Source organism: Panulirus ornatus, chromosome 68, assembly GCF_036320965.1.
Source record: "Panulirus ornatus isolate Po-2019 chromosome 68, ASM3632096v1, whole genome shotgun sequence".
In the NCBI taxonomy this organism is placed as follows: domain Eukaryota; kingdom Metazoa; phylum Arthropoda; class Malacostraca; order Decapoda; family Palinuridae; genus Panulirus; species Panulirus ornatus.
The window spans coordinates 14680918-14696274 of NC_092291.1; the positions used below are offsets into that span (position 1 = coordinate 14680918).

Consider the following 15357-nt stretch of genomic DNA (forward strand, 5'->3'; position numbering starts at 1 on the left):
TTAGACAAAAGACATGTCTGGTTGAATCGTCTGTATCCGGACCGCCAGAGTTAATTTTTACAGTGTCACATCGCAGGACGGCAGAGGGAGACTCCTTCAATGGCGAGGATGTCATCTTGCTGTAAAAAGAACCAAAAACGCATGTCTGGGGTCCTTCTTAATACGGGTTTGAGGTCACCAGTTGGGGTGCCGCAGGGTTGGTTGCGTTCTGGGACCGACGCTCTTCTTGATGTGTGTGAATGTCTTGCGGGAACGGTCGCACTCATCCCCGAGTATGTTTGCGAATGATGCCAAGGTCATAAGGCAAGCGAGAAGGCCTGCATCATCTTACAAGAGGACCCAGACAAATTACAAAGTTGGTCAAATACATGCTTGATATAACTGTACCGGAGTAACGGCAAAGAAATGTGGATAAGAGAGTGAGGGGAAGAAGGCTTCCGTACAAACATTATCTCACAGGAAATAAGCTGAAGGAATTTGTGTGCCAGAACGTGGGAGGTGACGAATTACATAACCTGTCACCAGAGACCCACATTTAGAGAACAGGAAAGGAGACAAAGTTTCTGCTGGCAAATATTAGAACAGCATTCAAGTATTTGACAAACTAACTGTTCCCAGTGTATTCCAAGCAAAAGCTAGCATGTGCTTCTCGAGTCTGGTCACCGCACTTACAGCTCAAATAACTAATAAAGAATAAAGACAGGACCAGAATTCAGAGAGAAATGACTTACAGCAAGAGGTTTAAAGGCCATAAGTTTATCCACTATGGAAGAGAGAAGAGTAAGGGGTGACTTAATCACTATTCATTTCTTTTATTTCTTTTTAAAGCGGTTTCATGTCGGCCAATGTGATCAGTTCTTTGAAAGATAGAAAAAAAACAGAGCACATACAATGAAATCAAGCAAGAACTGTTTTGATGAAATGTAAAGAAGTACTTCTATAGTACACGAGGAGTGAATGAATGGCATCAACTTCGTAACAAAACTGGTGTACTGGAGCACGAAGAAGTTCAGAAAGCTGTACGACGGTAGAAAAAGTTCAAGCGAGGGGACACCAAAAAAGTAGAACTTCCTCACCGTACTGTATGAATATTTAATCATACACACACACACACACAAATATCATACGCGCACGCACACACACACATGCACATACACACACACACACACACACACAAACACACGTGTACACACACACACACACACGCATACACACACAAATATCATACGCGCACACACACACACACACACACACACATTCCAGCCGACACCGCCGCACTTTGTCTCATCCGGGGTTCCAATCTACATAGCAGCGCCTGGAGTCGTTCCTCCATAAACTCCACTGTGAAATCCGCGAATCTCATCAGGATTGTAATATGAGTGTGGGATCAGCAAGGCTTAGCCGCCCTCATATGGCAGGTTTCCCAGATCTCGGCAGCGCCTCATGTCAACAGATGAGAGAGCGAGAGAGTGCGAGAGAGAGAGAGAGTGAGAGTGTGGGAGAGCGAGTGAGCATGTCGCTCTGTTCTAGACTTTCCATCACACGCGGGACGCAACTCCTTCAACTTTTTAAACTAGACAACGACTATGTCAAGTCATTCTCCCATCTTCACGTATTCATATCCACGCATTTCTTCCCTGTCTACTCCTTCGTTTATCTATTCCTCCCCCATCCTCCTGTCTCCCTATATTTATTCTCTGGCCTCCCGCCTCTTCTCCTCCGTCCCGGCGTGTCCGAAATGATATGAAACTCGACGGGAAGGACTATGGGATAGCCCCTCGGGGGATAGAGAGGAGGAGGGAGAGGAGGAGGAGGTGGTGGTCCTGGGTGGGTTGGGTGGGAGGTGGTTCTGCTGCTAGCGACACCAGCACCCAGGTCCCTATCACCTCGCTGGCCGGCTTCTGCCGCCCGGGCCAACGGCCTCACCTCAGATGCCTCTGGTACGACCTGCCACGACCCACCCCCCATCACGCCTGCCTGCCTGCCTGCTTGGCACGACCTCCCTCTACCTGCCTGCCACCACGACCCACCCACCCGCCTCTGCCTGCCTGCGAGCGAGGGAGAGATGGGAGGCGCTCTCGAGTTACCGCTTGAGTTGGTGCCGCCGCTGGAGCTTAATGCCGGAGTTCATGTTTGGGTTATGGCTTGAGGTATTGCTTGGACGTCCTTGCTTGATTTGCTGTCTGGGACGAGGTGTGATATGGGTCGGCTTTACTGGTGAGTTTTTAACGCTTCTGTTACTGCCTGGGTTGAGGTTGGTTATATTTCGCGTTTTATTACTCGATTTTGGCTTCCTTTACCTATTTCTGTACTACCAGCGAGGCAGCCTCGCACAAGGCGACTTTTCGCTCGACGTGTGACCTCGAGCAGGCGGAGCACGGTAGCATCAAATGAATACTTCACCACCCAGTACACGTATCAAGGTGGGGGCTGAAAATTCCAGGCACTCGATGAAATTGAGTGTATTGAGTTAATACACTTGGTATACAGTTAATACAGTTGATACAAGTTAATAAAGTTGGCATAAAGTTGATACCGTTGACATGGGGTTAATACAGTTAACACTGCGTAGATCTGATACAGTCATTGCGGTTGGTATAAAGATTAAACAGTTGGGATATAGATATTACAGTCATAACACTTGGTATAAAACTGATACAGATGATACAGAGTTATTATGTTAAATACACTTCGTAGAGGGTTAATAATGTTATCACAAGCTAATATGGAGATAATACAGGTGCAATAGAGTTGATGCAGTTGGTATAAAGTTAATACAGTTAATATAGTTGGTATAGAGGTGGTACAGCAATTAGAAGTTGTAGGGAGCCACGGAACCAAGTGAAAGGTATATTACCTGTGCACTACCCGCCTGGGCATCGGGAACAGAGTGGATACAGTCAGCAAGGAGTTGGTAACATTTAATACATGTGGTATAAAGAGATACAACAGTTAATACGGGGTTAATACAGTACTACAGTGGTACAGTTCATATAATTACTACAGTTGGTGCAGAGTTAATACAATCACTACAGTTGGTACAGTGTTAATACAGCCGGTGTATAGTTAATTCAGTACACCTAGTATACAGTTACCTCAGTTCGTACAGCACATACATGTGGTACAGAGTGACGTAATTACCTTAATTCCCGACTCTTGACAACTGTCTGTGTCTCGAGTTTCACTGACTCTTGTATTTCACTGACGTGAGGTGTTCGGGGGCACAGTGACAGCGAGCAGTACCGAGCGTGGGGAGGATTGCTCGAATCTGCAGCAGACCTCTGCGACCTCCTCTGAACACATGCACCCCCTGCAGCGTTGTGTTCTGGTCTGCGGGAGACAGAAGCACCTCAGGTGTGATGGTCTCCAACACCGTGGCTACTGCGACGACACTCGAGCATGATGCTGCCAGCCTCTTTGAGGACGACGGTACGACCTCACTTAAGGACGACTTAAGCATGACCCTTGCGAACGATTTTACGAACAAGGTGCACGAAGGCAAGGCGACAGTATGACCCTTACGAACGATTTTACGAACAATGTGCACGCAGGTAAGGCGACTGGACAAGATGACCTGGCTTTTCACTTGACATCTTACAAGGCCAAGAGAGATGTCAAGCCACAGTACATAAGGGCCGTACCGTCGTGCTCTAGAATGGCACTGCGTTGCTCCAAAGGTTAACGCCACAGTGATACACATACTTTTTTCGAACTCGTCATGTCTCTCATTCCCGCTTTCCCTACTCTTTCAGCCACTGTGAAGTGTATTTCTCTGATCCCACCGTTCTTTCATTCCTGTATCATGCATCATGACTGTGGTTTTGGCATGTAATATTTTACTATGATTTCGTAGATACATTTAGGTATTAACCTCAATGGCTATCAGCAGGAACCACTGTCCCTACTGGGGCCATATTAGAGTAAGGTGGGTGAAGTCGTCAAAACTAGAACGTATTCTAAAATTCAGTACCAAGTTACAGTGCACTGTACGTGATTCCATCATAAGCGGTCCATATAAAAGATGAGTGACAATCGTCGACTGACCGATGGAGCACCAACAGAAAGCGAAATATAACGAAGATTACTGGCAACAATAGGAGTTGTATACGATAGATTCATACCTTCGTATTGCAAGCCTTCAATTTTGGTTAGGTTAGGTTAGGTTAGGTTAGGTGGGGCGGGAGGGAAAGTCACGGATGATGATGACGGAATGATACGAACGATAATCACGGATGATGAAGGTATGATACGAGCGACTGTAATCGATACTGATGAAACGAATCGTAAGTACGATACTAGCAGATGGTGAATGACTGGCCTCTTGTGAGGAAGACTTACGACCTGAGATCACATCTTAATATCAATTATCGGACGTAATTTATCATTATACATGACTAAGTTCCTAAATGTATTAATCTATATCACCAAGCATAAGCCTGCATGTTGAAAGCATCACAAAAATAATAAGTGAAAATAGCGAAGGATATCCTACTCTTTCTGGTTTTCTACTCATCATAGAAAATGCAGAGGATGGGGGAACTCTTGTATTGGTAAAATCTAGATTTCATATTATATATTGATATAAATAATGAATACTTACATGACTTGTACCGTACTACAATATAGCTCCTTTAAAGATAAAAGAGGCTTATGTGAATATATCCAATTTCTCAAAGATGAATTTACATATTCAAAAGTGTTGTCACAACTTTGCCCCGTGTGACAGTTCACGTCCTTGTTCTGCACCAAGTCTACATAGCAACACACGGTACTAAAACCCGTCTGTTCCAGGTCTCCGTAAGGAACAGATTTTATGCTAGGATATGAGAACTACGATTAGAATGTTAATTCTACTTTACATTCAAACGCCGAACGCTAATCATATTCGAACACCAAACATTACTATAGCATTTTTTTTAATCATCTCTTTATCTGTCTCTATATCTATATATAATGTGTGAAAAACACCTCTTAATTTGCAACACAGCAGAATACTTGAGGGTAACATTAATATCGTGTCCAAATGACTTAGGGATCAGCTGACATGCAGTGGCACCCTCTAGTTCAACTACTGGCATTGCGAACATTAAAGTGAGACTAATTTCATATTTGAAATTCGAAATCTGCTTTTCTGTCAATTGATGGCTTACTTAAATATCTAAAACTTGTCCCAAACAATGAGTACACCTTCTTTAGAGAACAAGAGTATTACAGCTAATGGCAAATTTCAAAAAACAGGTTTTTATTACATTGATAACATATGATCATAACATTGAAAGTTTATACATATCTAAACCCAAAAGAAATGTGCAGAACCTGGTAACACCCCACATCACCTCCCCCCAAAAAATCTAGTAGTTACCCATATTCGAATTCCATTTTCTCTCAGACATAAACCACAATGTTCTAGCGAAAACGTACATCTCAGTTTTATCACGCCAACATGAAGAGGACAAACTATTCTTCTCTGATCACCATCCCTGTATGTATTCATGCTTGCTTACAATGTCAATGTAAGCAAGCGCGTTCTACAAGTTCCTTAAGATTCACGCTCGAGCTCAGTTCTCAGCTATAATTTGGTGAAATTCCATCTCACTGTATAAACACACGAACGCTGATGAGCACATCCCACCATGAATCGGTCACCTACATTTCAAATTACAGAAGCGAACTTCATACGTAATGACGTGCGTTTAATGTTCGCGCCCCTACATGTATACCACAGGCCTTAGTGTTGCTCACAATATTCTAGACCTTGATAAATACCTTAGGCAGCTGGAGTATAAACGGGAGTGGCCTTCTTCGAAGGAATACAGGAGAATTTACTGCCTTATATATTATCACAAGGAGTCGAGTTGATTAGCAGTACAAGCATATATTACACGTGGCAGATATAAAGAATGAATGCGAACGAAAAGAGGCCATTTATTCATCTGCTCCTGCCGTCAACTCGCTAAAGCAAGGAAAATGCAAATGAGATAGATAGATAGATAGATAGATAGAGAGAGAGAGAGAGAGGGGAGAGAGAGAGAGAGAGAGAGAGAGAGAGAGAGAGAGAGAGAGAGAGAGAACGTATGGGGGGTCTGAGGACGGCCTTAACGACCCTGGCAAATTTGCTAGGCTTGAAGCCTAACCAATCAAGTGGATGTATACGTCCACGACCAATTCTCAGAAACCATCACATCTGACAGGATGGTCTTTATTTTCGGGACAATCAAGAAAACAATTTTCTTATACAACTCTTTTATTCACAATATATCTAACAACACGAGTCGTCGAGTACCGTAAGCCTAAACATTATCACACGCCAAAAAAAAAAAAAAGACTTAAGAAAATGAGGTGTAGGGGGGTCGACCTGATTATGGACGCGACAGCAAAGTAACCGACTGTAGTTCACTTGGTGAAATTTTGTACGAGCAACTGACCCAAAGCCAAGGTGTAGAAAAACTACGTCTACGGCGACTGAGGCGACATCCAGGGAATGACAGCGGAATTGAGCTGTGTCGTCCATTTTCTTTCCCCCTCACTGTTCACCAGTTCTTTAGAAAACACCATTTTTCTTCACCTCTCTCTCCATCAGTGGATGTATTTCCTGCCACTGAAAATGCATTTTGCTAACCTGTGGTTCTCCTTCCTTCGTCGTTCACTCCGCCGATCAATCTTATGTCTCTTCAAACTGGCATTTTATCATATAGCTTATCTATTGTCTTTAGCTATGCACTTCTTTTTCCTTTCACGAGCTGTTATATTCATCATCAGCTCTCGCAACCTAACCTCGTCCTCGTCAGTGGAGGGCCGCTTGGTGGGGCTGGGCGTGCGGGCGTGGGCGGAAGGTGGGCGGCGGATGCTGCGAGTGTTTGGGCGGTGGTTGTGGGCGTCGTCAGCCAGCGCCCTCAGTTCATCCGACATATGCAGGAAACTGGAGTCGCCGGGCATCCTGTAGCAGGTGAGGCTAGGGACGTTAGAGGTAAGGGAGGGACGTGAAGTTAGGGAGGCTAGTGGCCGGGAGGAGGGAAGTGTCGAGATGAGTCTGAGGAAGTGGCCAGGTGAAGTTGGGAAAAAATAGTGGCAGGGGAGACAGGTGGCCGAGTGAGAAGAAAAAAAAAAAAATCACGGCGACGAAAATCGTGGAAATCATCCAAAAAAAATCGTATAAACCATAAAAAAATCGTGGATATAAAAAAAAAAAAATCGTGATCCAAAAAAAATCGTGAAAATCATCCAAAAAATCGTGGATATATAAAAAAAAAAAAAGAAGAAATCGTGGACATCCAAAAAATATGTGGAAATCATTTCCCATTAAAAATCATCAAATTCCACGAACAAAAAAAAAAAAAAAAATCACGGCGACGAAAATCGTGGAAATCATCAAAAAAAAAAAAAAAAATCGTATAAACCATAAAAAAGATCGTGGATATAAAAAAAAAAAAAATCGTGATCCAAGAAATATCGTGAAAATCATCCAAAAATTCGTGGAAATCCGAAAAAAAAATCGTGCATATGAAAAAAAAAAGAAATCGTGGACATACACAAAAAACGTGGAAATCATTTTCCATTGAAAAAGAAAATCATCATATTCCACACACAAACACACATACACACACAAACACAAAAAAAATTATGTAGGTTACAAGCACACCTGGGAGCGAACACAGAATAATCCAGGCTAAATATTCATGGGTACTTATCATTGTATAAACATTAATACTGACGCGTCAAAAGGTAAAGTGACTGATGTGATATCAATATTCAGGAGTTCTCAAAAACTACTGACGAAGTAAGAAATAAATACAGTTGGATGTGACTGGCATCTCGGTCTCGTTCTAGCTTAGCAGGAAGACTTTGTATACTTCCATGTCTTTCCTCACAACCCATCAGTGTCAGTCTTTATGTCCAGTGTCAGCAGCAAGTCAGCTTAACGTCAGCCCACTATCCACCTGTTGGATCTGAAAGGTGCCACTACCCAACCACCTGTTAAGTCTGAGGGGTGCCACCACCCAATCTCATGTTGGGTCAGGAAAGCGCCACTGCTTACCCACCTGTTGGGTCTAGAAGGTGCCACTACCCAACCACCTGAAGGGTCTGGAAGGCGCCACTACTCACTCACCTGTTTGGTCTGGAAGGCGCTGTGATTTCGTCCAGGCGTCTGGAGAGGTCGGTCAGCTCTCTGTGGGCGCCCACCACCCGCTCCAGGCGACAGATGGCCTCGTAGTCGCCCTCAACGCCCGCCTCCCCGTCAGTGCCCAGCAGTTCCATCACCGTGCGGCGGAACTCCGTCATCTGAAAGTCATTGGAGTATAAGTGGGCGTAAGGGAACGTAGCTGGGTGTGTGTGTGTGTGTGTGTGTGTGTGTGTGTGTGTGTGTGTGTGTGTGTGTGTGTGTGTGTGTGTGTGTGTGTGTCATGGTGTTTGAATGGTATATGTAGGCGTAAAGCACGAATGACCAGAGCAAACTGCCGAAAGCACCTCCCCTCACTAACCTGCTTCTCCCGCCTGATGAGGTCCCTGAAGGCCTGTTTGGTGAGGGCCAGCTCCTGCGTCAGACCCTCCAGGCTGGACTCGTTCAGACGTCGCTCCTCAAGCACGTGTTCCCCGTGGGCCTTGACCTGCAAAGGGGCGTGCAACACATGGTTAAGGCCAGGGTCAGGGTGTATGGTGTCGGGGACATGAGGGCCTTAGTAAAGGCTACGGTGTATGGTAGTGGGATGGTGAGGGCCATGGTGTATGGTGTCGGGGTAGTGAGGGACTACGATGCATGGTGTTGTGATGATGAGGGACATCGTGTATGCCACCTGGGATGGTGAGGGCTGTGGGGTACGGTGTCAGGGATGGTGATACTAGAAGTGTATGGCGCCAAGGGGCAATACCAAGATGGTCTGAGTGAGCGCATGGTAAACGTATAAACTGCAAATAAATGCAACACAAGTGATATTTCTGATACTTCTAACTTAAATTCTTAGGTTTACAACAAGTAGTTCATTTATATCTGAAGACCAACAGTTATTTTTCATCCTATTACCTTCGAGACAAATTAACTAAACATTCTAAATCTTTTATCATTAACCAAAAGTAAAGACAATGGCAAAGGAAAGCTATGTACCATTTAGGCTAAAAAGGCACGGATGGGGTCTGAAGTAGTTTTGGGCTTGGCAACAGTGTCTCCGATTCCAGTTAATCCGTCACTGATTGGCGGAGGCAGAGGTTCTGGGTAGTCGGTGGGCGCGGTTAAGTCGTCTTGGGAAGCTTGAATAACGGTCGTGATTGGCTGAGCTGCGTTTGTTTTCGTTTCTGCCGCAGCTGATTGGCTAAGGTTGGGCGAGTGTCAGGACTCCAGCATGTGGGCCACTTCGCGGAACCCGCCCAAGAACTTGGCGCTCCCGCTGCAGCTCTCCAGACCTGGGGCGAAAGTCGGTAAAATGACGATATAAGCCATAACAGGCACGTTGATAAGAGGCGATGTTTGTGTATCTATGGCACTGGAAAACAAGTTTTAATCTATTCTGATGTATAGGGTCAAGACAGAGTTTTACTGATGTCAAGATTACAAGTAAGAGAGTGAAGGTCGTGCTTATGCGGGATGTGTAATAGGGATGTGTAATATTCTTATCTTGTTATATGGTAATGCAGATACCCCATGGTTGATGTGCACCATTTCGTCCATCCGATACATGTCTGCAAATGGGCAAAGAGCTTTTCTAAACTTAATCTAAATACAATCATTCTATTTTTCAGCGTGGGACGACACCACTCTGAGCTTACTTAACTTCGCAATCACTTCACCGAACTCTGTCGTGTATTAACTCATTTGTTGTGATTACCCCTGTATTATTGTAGTCATAAATAATAAAATATAAATGGAGATTATAATACAAGGAGAATACCTGATGAAGAACCTGATGGTTTACTGAGGCCATGAGACCATTTTTGATTCATATACCTAATACAAGGAGAAAGAGTCCTCCAGGTGTAGAGGGACTGATGAAAGTCATTCTCATGAATATCTGCACTTCAAATTCTTATAAAATAATGAATTACAAAATGAGGTACAACAAAGACAAAACAGCATTTCAAATACTCCTAGTTTCAATTGTACTTTTCAAAAAGGCACAAAAGAAGCCTGTTACTGAAGAATGAGAGTGAAATCATCCCACACGATTCCTCACGTTTCTCAAGGATCCCCTAAGAAGAGAATACAATAAAAGGGGAAACTGAAACATTTACCATACTCTTCTGTCATGTTCTTCCCCTGGACTTACAGGAGGAAAGTGATCCGGGAGAGGAGCCTTCACCTTCGTAAGCGTAGTTTCTGAGGTCGTCGCCAGCGGCGGGGACCCCTGCGGCACCTCCCAGACTAGCGCCGCTCTTCTTCCTCACCGGAGACTCTCCGCTCCGACCTCCTCCCGCGCGGGGCGGTCCTGCGTCAGGAGCCGACGTGCTACATCGCTTCTGGTCCTCCACACTGCTGGTGACGGAGGCCGCGTCCACTTGTAGGACGTCCACGTCTGGGAAACAAGGACGACAGTTATGTCCGCTCAGGTTGGAGGTGGAGGCTCGGCCGAAACTTAAGATCAACACTGATGCTGCTGTCGCTGGTCAACACTGGATTGAACGGTGGAAATGTTTTTCTTTCCATTTTTATTTTGAGCCTTCATAAATGAGCTGCAATACCAGTGTGAATGTAATCGAATGCTTTATCTTTATATGTCTGAATTCTCAATAAGCAGTTGCATAAAAAATCAACGTATACATTATGCATGCATACACACACACACACAACCAGGGACACCTTTTATGAAGCTTCAGCAGCTCCACAGCTGCGTTACAATCAGTTGCAGGGAAAGCGAAGTTTGAGACCCTCTTACCCAGATACATCCGGAACCTGTCGAAGATCATCTTACACCTTCCAAAGTAAACCAGAAATTCTTACAATGTTTTAGATTGGGCGGGAGGGTGAGGTAAGCACTATATTCTACGAGGATGGTGATGTTTTAAGTTGTACATTATAAAATAGCATACATTATTGAGAGAGAGAGAGAGAGAGAGAGAGAGAGAGAGAGAGAGAGAGAGAGAGAGAGAGAGAGAGAGAGAGAGAGAATCACATATCAAGAAGCCTTCAAATGAGCTCGCTGGCTTAGAAATGGTATCATGAACCCAGTTTCAACCTCGTTAGTGTCTTTCTCCACGTCATACAGGCAGACCGTGTCAGCGAAAAATGAGAGTTTTGGACCTTTGCCTCGGAACCAATTAAGAGGAGACAAGCGGAGGGAAAAAAAGGATTCTTCCGTGGCCCTTTAATTCAGCTTCAGAAACTGCTTATCCTTTACCCTGGAAACGAAGGGTCATCTTTGACTAACTGTAAAATCTTTCACTCGTGTTTTAACTTCCAGATGTTTGGAACGAAACTTATTCGGGGATGTTTTATAAATTCAGCAGGGTGTTAACACACCTAAAAGATACTTCTTATCTTTTCTTACAATCTGATTCGAAATCGAAAATAATTCCTTGCGCGTCCATTCGGGGGGAAGAACTTTTGCTATCCCTTCTTTCCTCCGAGTTCCATCCTGCATGTTACACATCTGCTTCAAGGCCTTCCTTCAGTGATACGGAACAGTCAACTGTATTTGTCATGCAGGAAATATGAGGAATCAGTGCACTGTCAATGTGAAGAGACAACATTTCTGAAAGCCATATATGTTTTGTATCACGATAACTACCAGCAGTCGACTGCATTGCTTTGGCTAGGGTGGACAAGCATATTTTTTGCGATTGACCAAATGACGTCATGAGCAGGTTTGGTTCGGTGTATGAATCTATAAATGGCTCCTCTGTCTTCATCTAGTACCGTATGATCTAGAAAACAAATATATATATATATATATATATATATATATATATATATATATATATATATATATATATATATATATATATATCATCTATATTCACATGTTATGTTATATATTTTTTCGTGGTATCTTTTTTTTCCTGCAGTTTCTTTTAATCTGTACAAAAATATTTCTTTCTACCGTTTCTATGATCCACCCGTTTGGATTCAGGGCTCTATGCTCTACACCCAAGGGTTCTGGGCTCTACGCTCTACACGCACGGGTCCAGGGCTCTATGTTCAACACGCACGGGTCTAGGGGATCACTCACCTGCGATATTAGGGTTGACGGTGGTCCAGGCTGGCTGGCCGTTGGCTCTGGGCGGCTGCAGGAGCTGGAGTTCCAGGAGGTTGGGGGTGTGACTAGAGGGAGACGACGACTGCTCCTTGACCGAGTTGTCCTTCACCTCGGCTGTCATGCCTCTACGAAGCGCCGATCTCTTGTGGTGTTGGTGCAGGAGGAAGGCACAGATCAGGACTGCAAAAAGGGAACACTGGATTAAAACTGCCGGAAACACAAGAATGGCGGAGCTTATTATGTCATCATTACAGTGGGTAGCCGTACTGGAAATTCAGAGGAGGCGAAGCTCGACACTCACGCAGGAGGAAGGCGCACCAGACGAGGATGGCCACCAGAGCGCCCAACGACAGTTTTAACGAAGTCTCCCGTGCGTCCGGCAGCTGGCAGTGCTGTCCGCTGAACCCCACTGGACACGCACACGCGTACCCCGCTGCCAGACGTAGCACAACCCAATATCATTATTCTAGTTAACTGTTAATTAACTCGTAGATGAGAGAAGTCAAAATAATTGATAAGCTGCCTGAAATTCGACAGAAAAATAAATACTGAACAGACAAGCAACCGAAAGATATTGTAAACAGACAAATGATAAGTAAACAAGAAAGATGACTGGCATATAGACCGACAGACATCTGAGAAATAACGTAAGAGTTACCAGAATGTTTATTGAAGCAGGAGCCTCCGTTGAGACAGGGTTGCCAGATGCACTCGTCCTCGTCCTCGCACGTCGTTCTGGCAGTACTGAGGACGCGTCCCTCCCCGCACCTGCCGGTGGGGATCAACCTATATGAAAAAATTACACTCACACACACATATGTGTGTGTCCGGAAATTAATATGCAGACTAACACTCACTATACGTTAATATGTTTATTAACAGGGAACTGATACTGCAATCAAGCCGTACCGATACATTTTGTGTGAACTGCTATTGTAACGTATTTGTAATCAAGGTCCTGTGCTGTGTTTAATTGCTTCTCTGTGGATGATCGGTGGAATCGGTGTGTACTTTCCACCAGAGTAACTTCGTCATTATTTTATATTCTACGGTCGACGGTTTATCCAGCGACGTACGTATGTAAAAAAAACGTCATAATATCTTCAGTGAAGTTTCTCTATTGCAAGTGGACATGCTGGGTTGATATATATGGAGAGTGAGAGGAGAATCTCATTTGTGGGTAGGTGACGAGGGAATTTATGAAAAACGATGGCTCGATGCCTGGGAAACATGACAGAAGTAAAGGCAAGAATCCGCCTCCTTTAAGTGAAGGATCCTTCCTTACTTGAAGGTAGAAACCTTCCCAGGTGAGCTGACGATAAGGATGATGCTGGAGCCTTCCTTTGCTGGTGAAGAACCGTCTCTCCTGCCATAGGCCACAACAGACATACATGATTCAGTTACGAAGCTGGTGGAGGCGAGGACAACGTTCCGTCCTTAAGAGGGTTTAAGGTTCCTTTACCCTACAAGCTGGAGAGGGTCTCCCGGTTGGGTTAAGGGACCAGGTGTCAGGTCTTTAAAAGGGTGAAGGCGAGGTCGATTTCCGATAAATGAAGACATGCATTATCCTATCACAGGATAGAAAAGACCCTTCTGGAGGAGGAACTCGATCCAGGTCACTCACCCACAATCGTAGGACCTCCAGGTGTCGACGCAGGTGAAGGGCGCCCTGCAGGTCACGTTGGTACAGGCTGGGGGAGCGGCGCACCCACGCTCCACGCCCTTGAACACGCCAGCCTCAGCCCACGCCGTGCTGTTGACGGCGGGCAGCAACGGCACACCTCGCCCGGAGATGCGGAGGTCGTCCATGCAACCTGAAGGAGGATCACGATGAAGACCCGAGTGTGATTCTACGTACATGTTTGCTCAAGTGTTCCATGCTCTTACCTGTCCGTTCGTAAGTGACTATTACTTGTCATTAGTTCGTGACTGATTCCTCTTACGTAAACACGAACTTGACTATTCTGGCGTGTCTATTGACATATGGAATAACATGTGTCTCTACTAATAGTATCTATTTACACGTGTACATTAACATGTGAGTGTACTCATACTGAACAAAGAGCGACACTGCTTGATTGCTAGACATATTAACTCAGCCGCAGGTAGTCATCACCACGATCGCCACCCACCATGGTAATCGCCACAATAACTACCCATCACATCATTACCCATACCATCATGGCAGTCGCCAATAACCACCATGTTCGCTACCTACCATCATGGTAGTCGCTGTGGATCTGGATAACGTTGGCAGAGGCGATCTGTGGCGAGCCTCCCACACTGACGCCCTCCTCGCCATCCACCTCTAGCAGTTGCCGCCCTTCCAGCGACACGGAGGCGTTGTACAGGTCGCCTCCGTCGCCGTCGTCTACCGACAGGAAGGTCGCCGACCCATGCCTGCAGGAAGACGAAGAAGGTGCTGTGAACGGCAGTGATGTTACATGTCAATCTCGGTCATATCAGGTCCTACGCCTCCCAAAGTCGTGCCTCTGAAGATGGCGTATAGAAAAATAAAAATAATGATGATAACGAAAAAAAGAAAAGGTATAGTAACAATGAAAGCTGTTAATCATGAAACATCCGGTGTGAAAATTCGTACAGAATTGACTTTAACAGAAAACGGTACGGGCAAATCAAAACAACCCATATTGCATATTAATTTTTCCGAATGGCTTTACTTTTTTATCATGTTGCACAATATACAATATTCGAGGGCTGAATTCTGCCTACCAACTACTCAAGTATCGCTTGTCCTCTAGAAATCTTGAGGAGCGTATTCGAGCCATCATTCAAAAGGCTATTTGACCCAATGGCGCGAGATGTAAAGTGAGCAACAAGGCGATGTGATGGGGCTGCATGTCCTTTTCTTGTCCCTGGACCCTGGTGTATGGTAGGTAACTTATAAGGGATGACGAACACCAAGTGACCGGAGGGTTACTCTGATCTATCATAAAACATGAAAATGGGCGATCGTGTTTGTCGGCAAACGTGAGGATTATCAAATCCAAGAACCGTTCTTAAATCGCTTTGACGTGATGGACTTACAGCAACCTAGTGTGAACAGCAGTTCGACAATGAAAGGGAAGATTCATGGAAAAGATAAGAAATAAAAGACGTCGCCTCTTATTTACAAATCCTGAGTGGTAAAACACCCATATATTTCCCTCCAAAG

The 15357-nt window shown here is 44.8% G+C and overlaps 2 protein-coding genes across 2 annotated transcripts in view; both read right to left on the reverse strand.

Moving 5' to 3' along the window:
* Positions 1-6247: 6247 nt before the first annotated feature.
* LOC139747463 (uncharacterized) lies at positions 6248-9239 on the reverse strand. Its single transcript, XM_071659826.1, has 4 exons — positions 9101-9239; positions 8481-8606; positions 8108-8280; positions 6248-6937 (listed from the first exon to the last, which is right to left on the reverse strand). The coding sequence occupies exons 1-4, from the start codon at positions 9101-9103 to the stop codon at positions 6697-6699; spliced, it is 543 nt and encodes a 180-aa protein (XP_071515927.1). The 5' UTR covers positions 9104-9239; the 3' UTR covers positions 6248-6696.
* Positions 9240-9257: 18 nt separating this feature from the next.
* Positions 9258-15357, reverse strand: part of LOC139747464 (putative neural-cadherin 2) — a 183457-nt gene continuing 177357 nt past the window's right edge. The window contains exons 25-31 of the mRNA XM_071659827.1: positions 14401-14582; positions 13807-13996; positions 12841-12950; positions 12484-12615; positions 12156-12362; positions 10257-10502; positions 9258-9396 (exon numbers count right to left, since the gene is read on the reverse strand). Of these exons, the coding sequence (XP_071515928.1) occupies positions 9323-9396; positions 10257-10502; positions 12156-12362; positions 12484-12615; positions 12841-12950; positions 13807-13996; positions 14401-14582 (1141 nt within the window). The 3' untranslated portion in view covers positions 9258-9322. The remainder of the gene's footprint in view (positions 9397-10256; positions 10503-12155; positions 12363-12483; positions 12616-12840; positions 12951-13806; positions 13997-14400; positions 14583-15357) is intronic.

What these genes read in the sequence shown, in the direction of transcription:
- LOC139747463 (XM_071659826.1), bottom strand. An exon ending in TCATCAGGCGGGAGAAGCAG is followed by an intron (nt 8,281 to 8,480) that starts GTTAGTGAGGGG and finishes AATGACTTTCAG; the next exon opens with ATGACGGAGTTCCGCCGCAC. An exon ending in GCGCCTTCCAGACCAAACAG is followed by an intron (nt 6,938 to 8,107) that starts GTGAGTGAGTAG and finishes CACCTGCTACAG; the next exon opens with GATGCCCGGCGACTCCAGTT.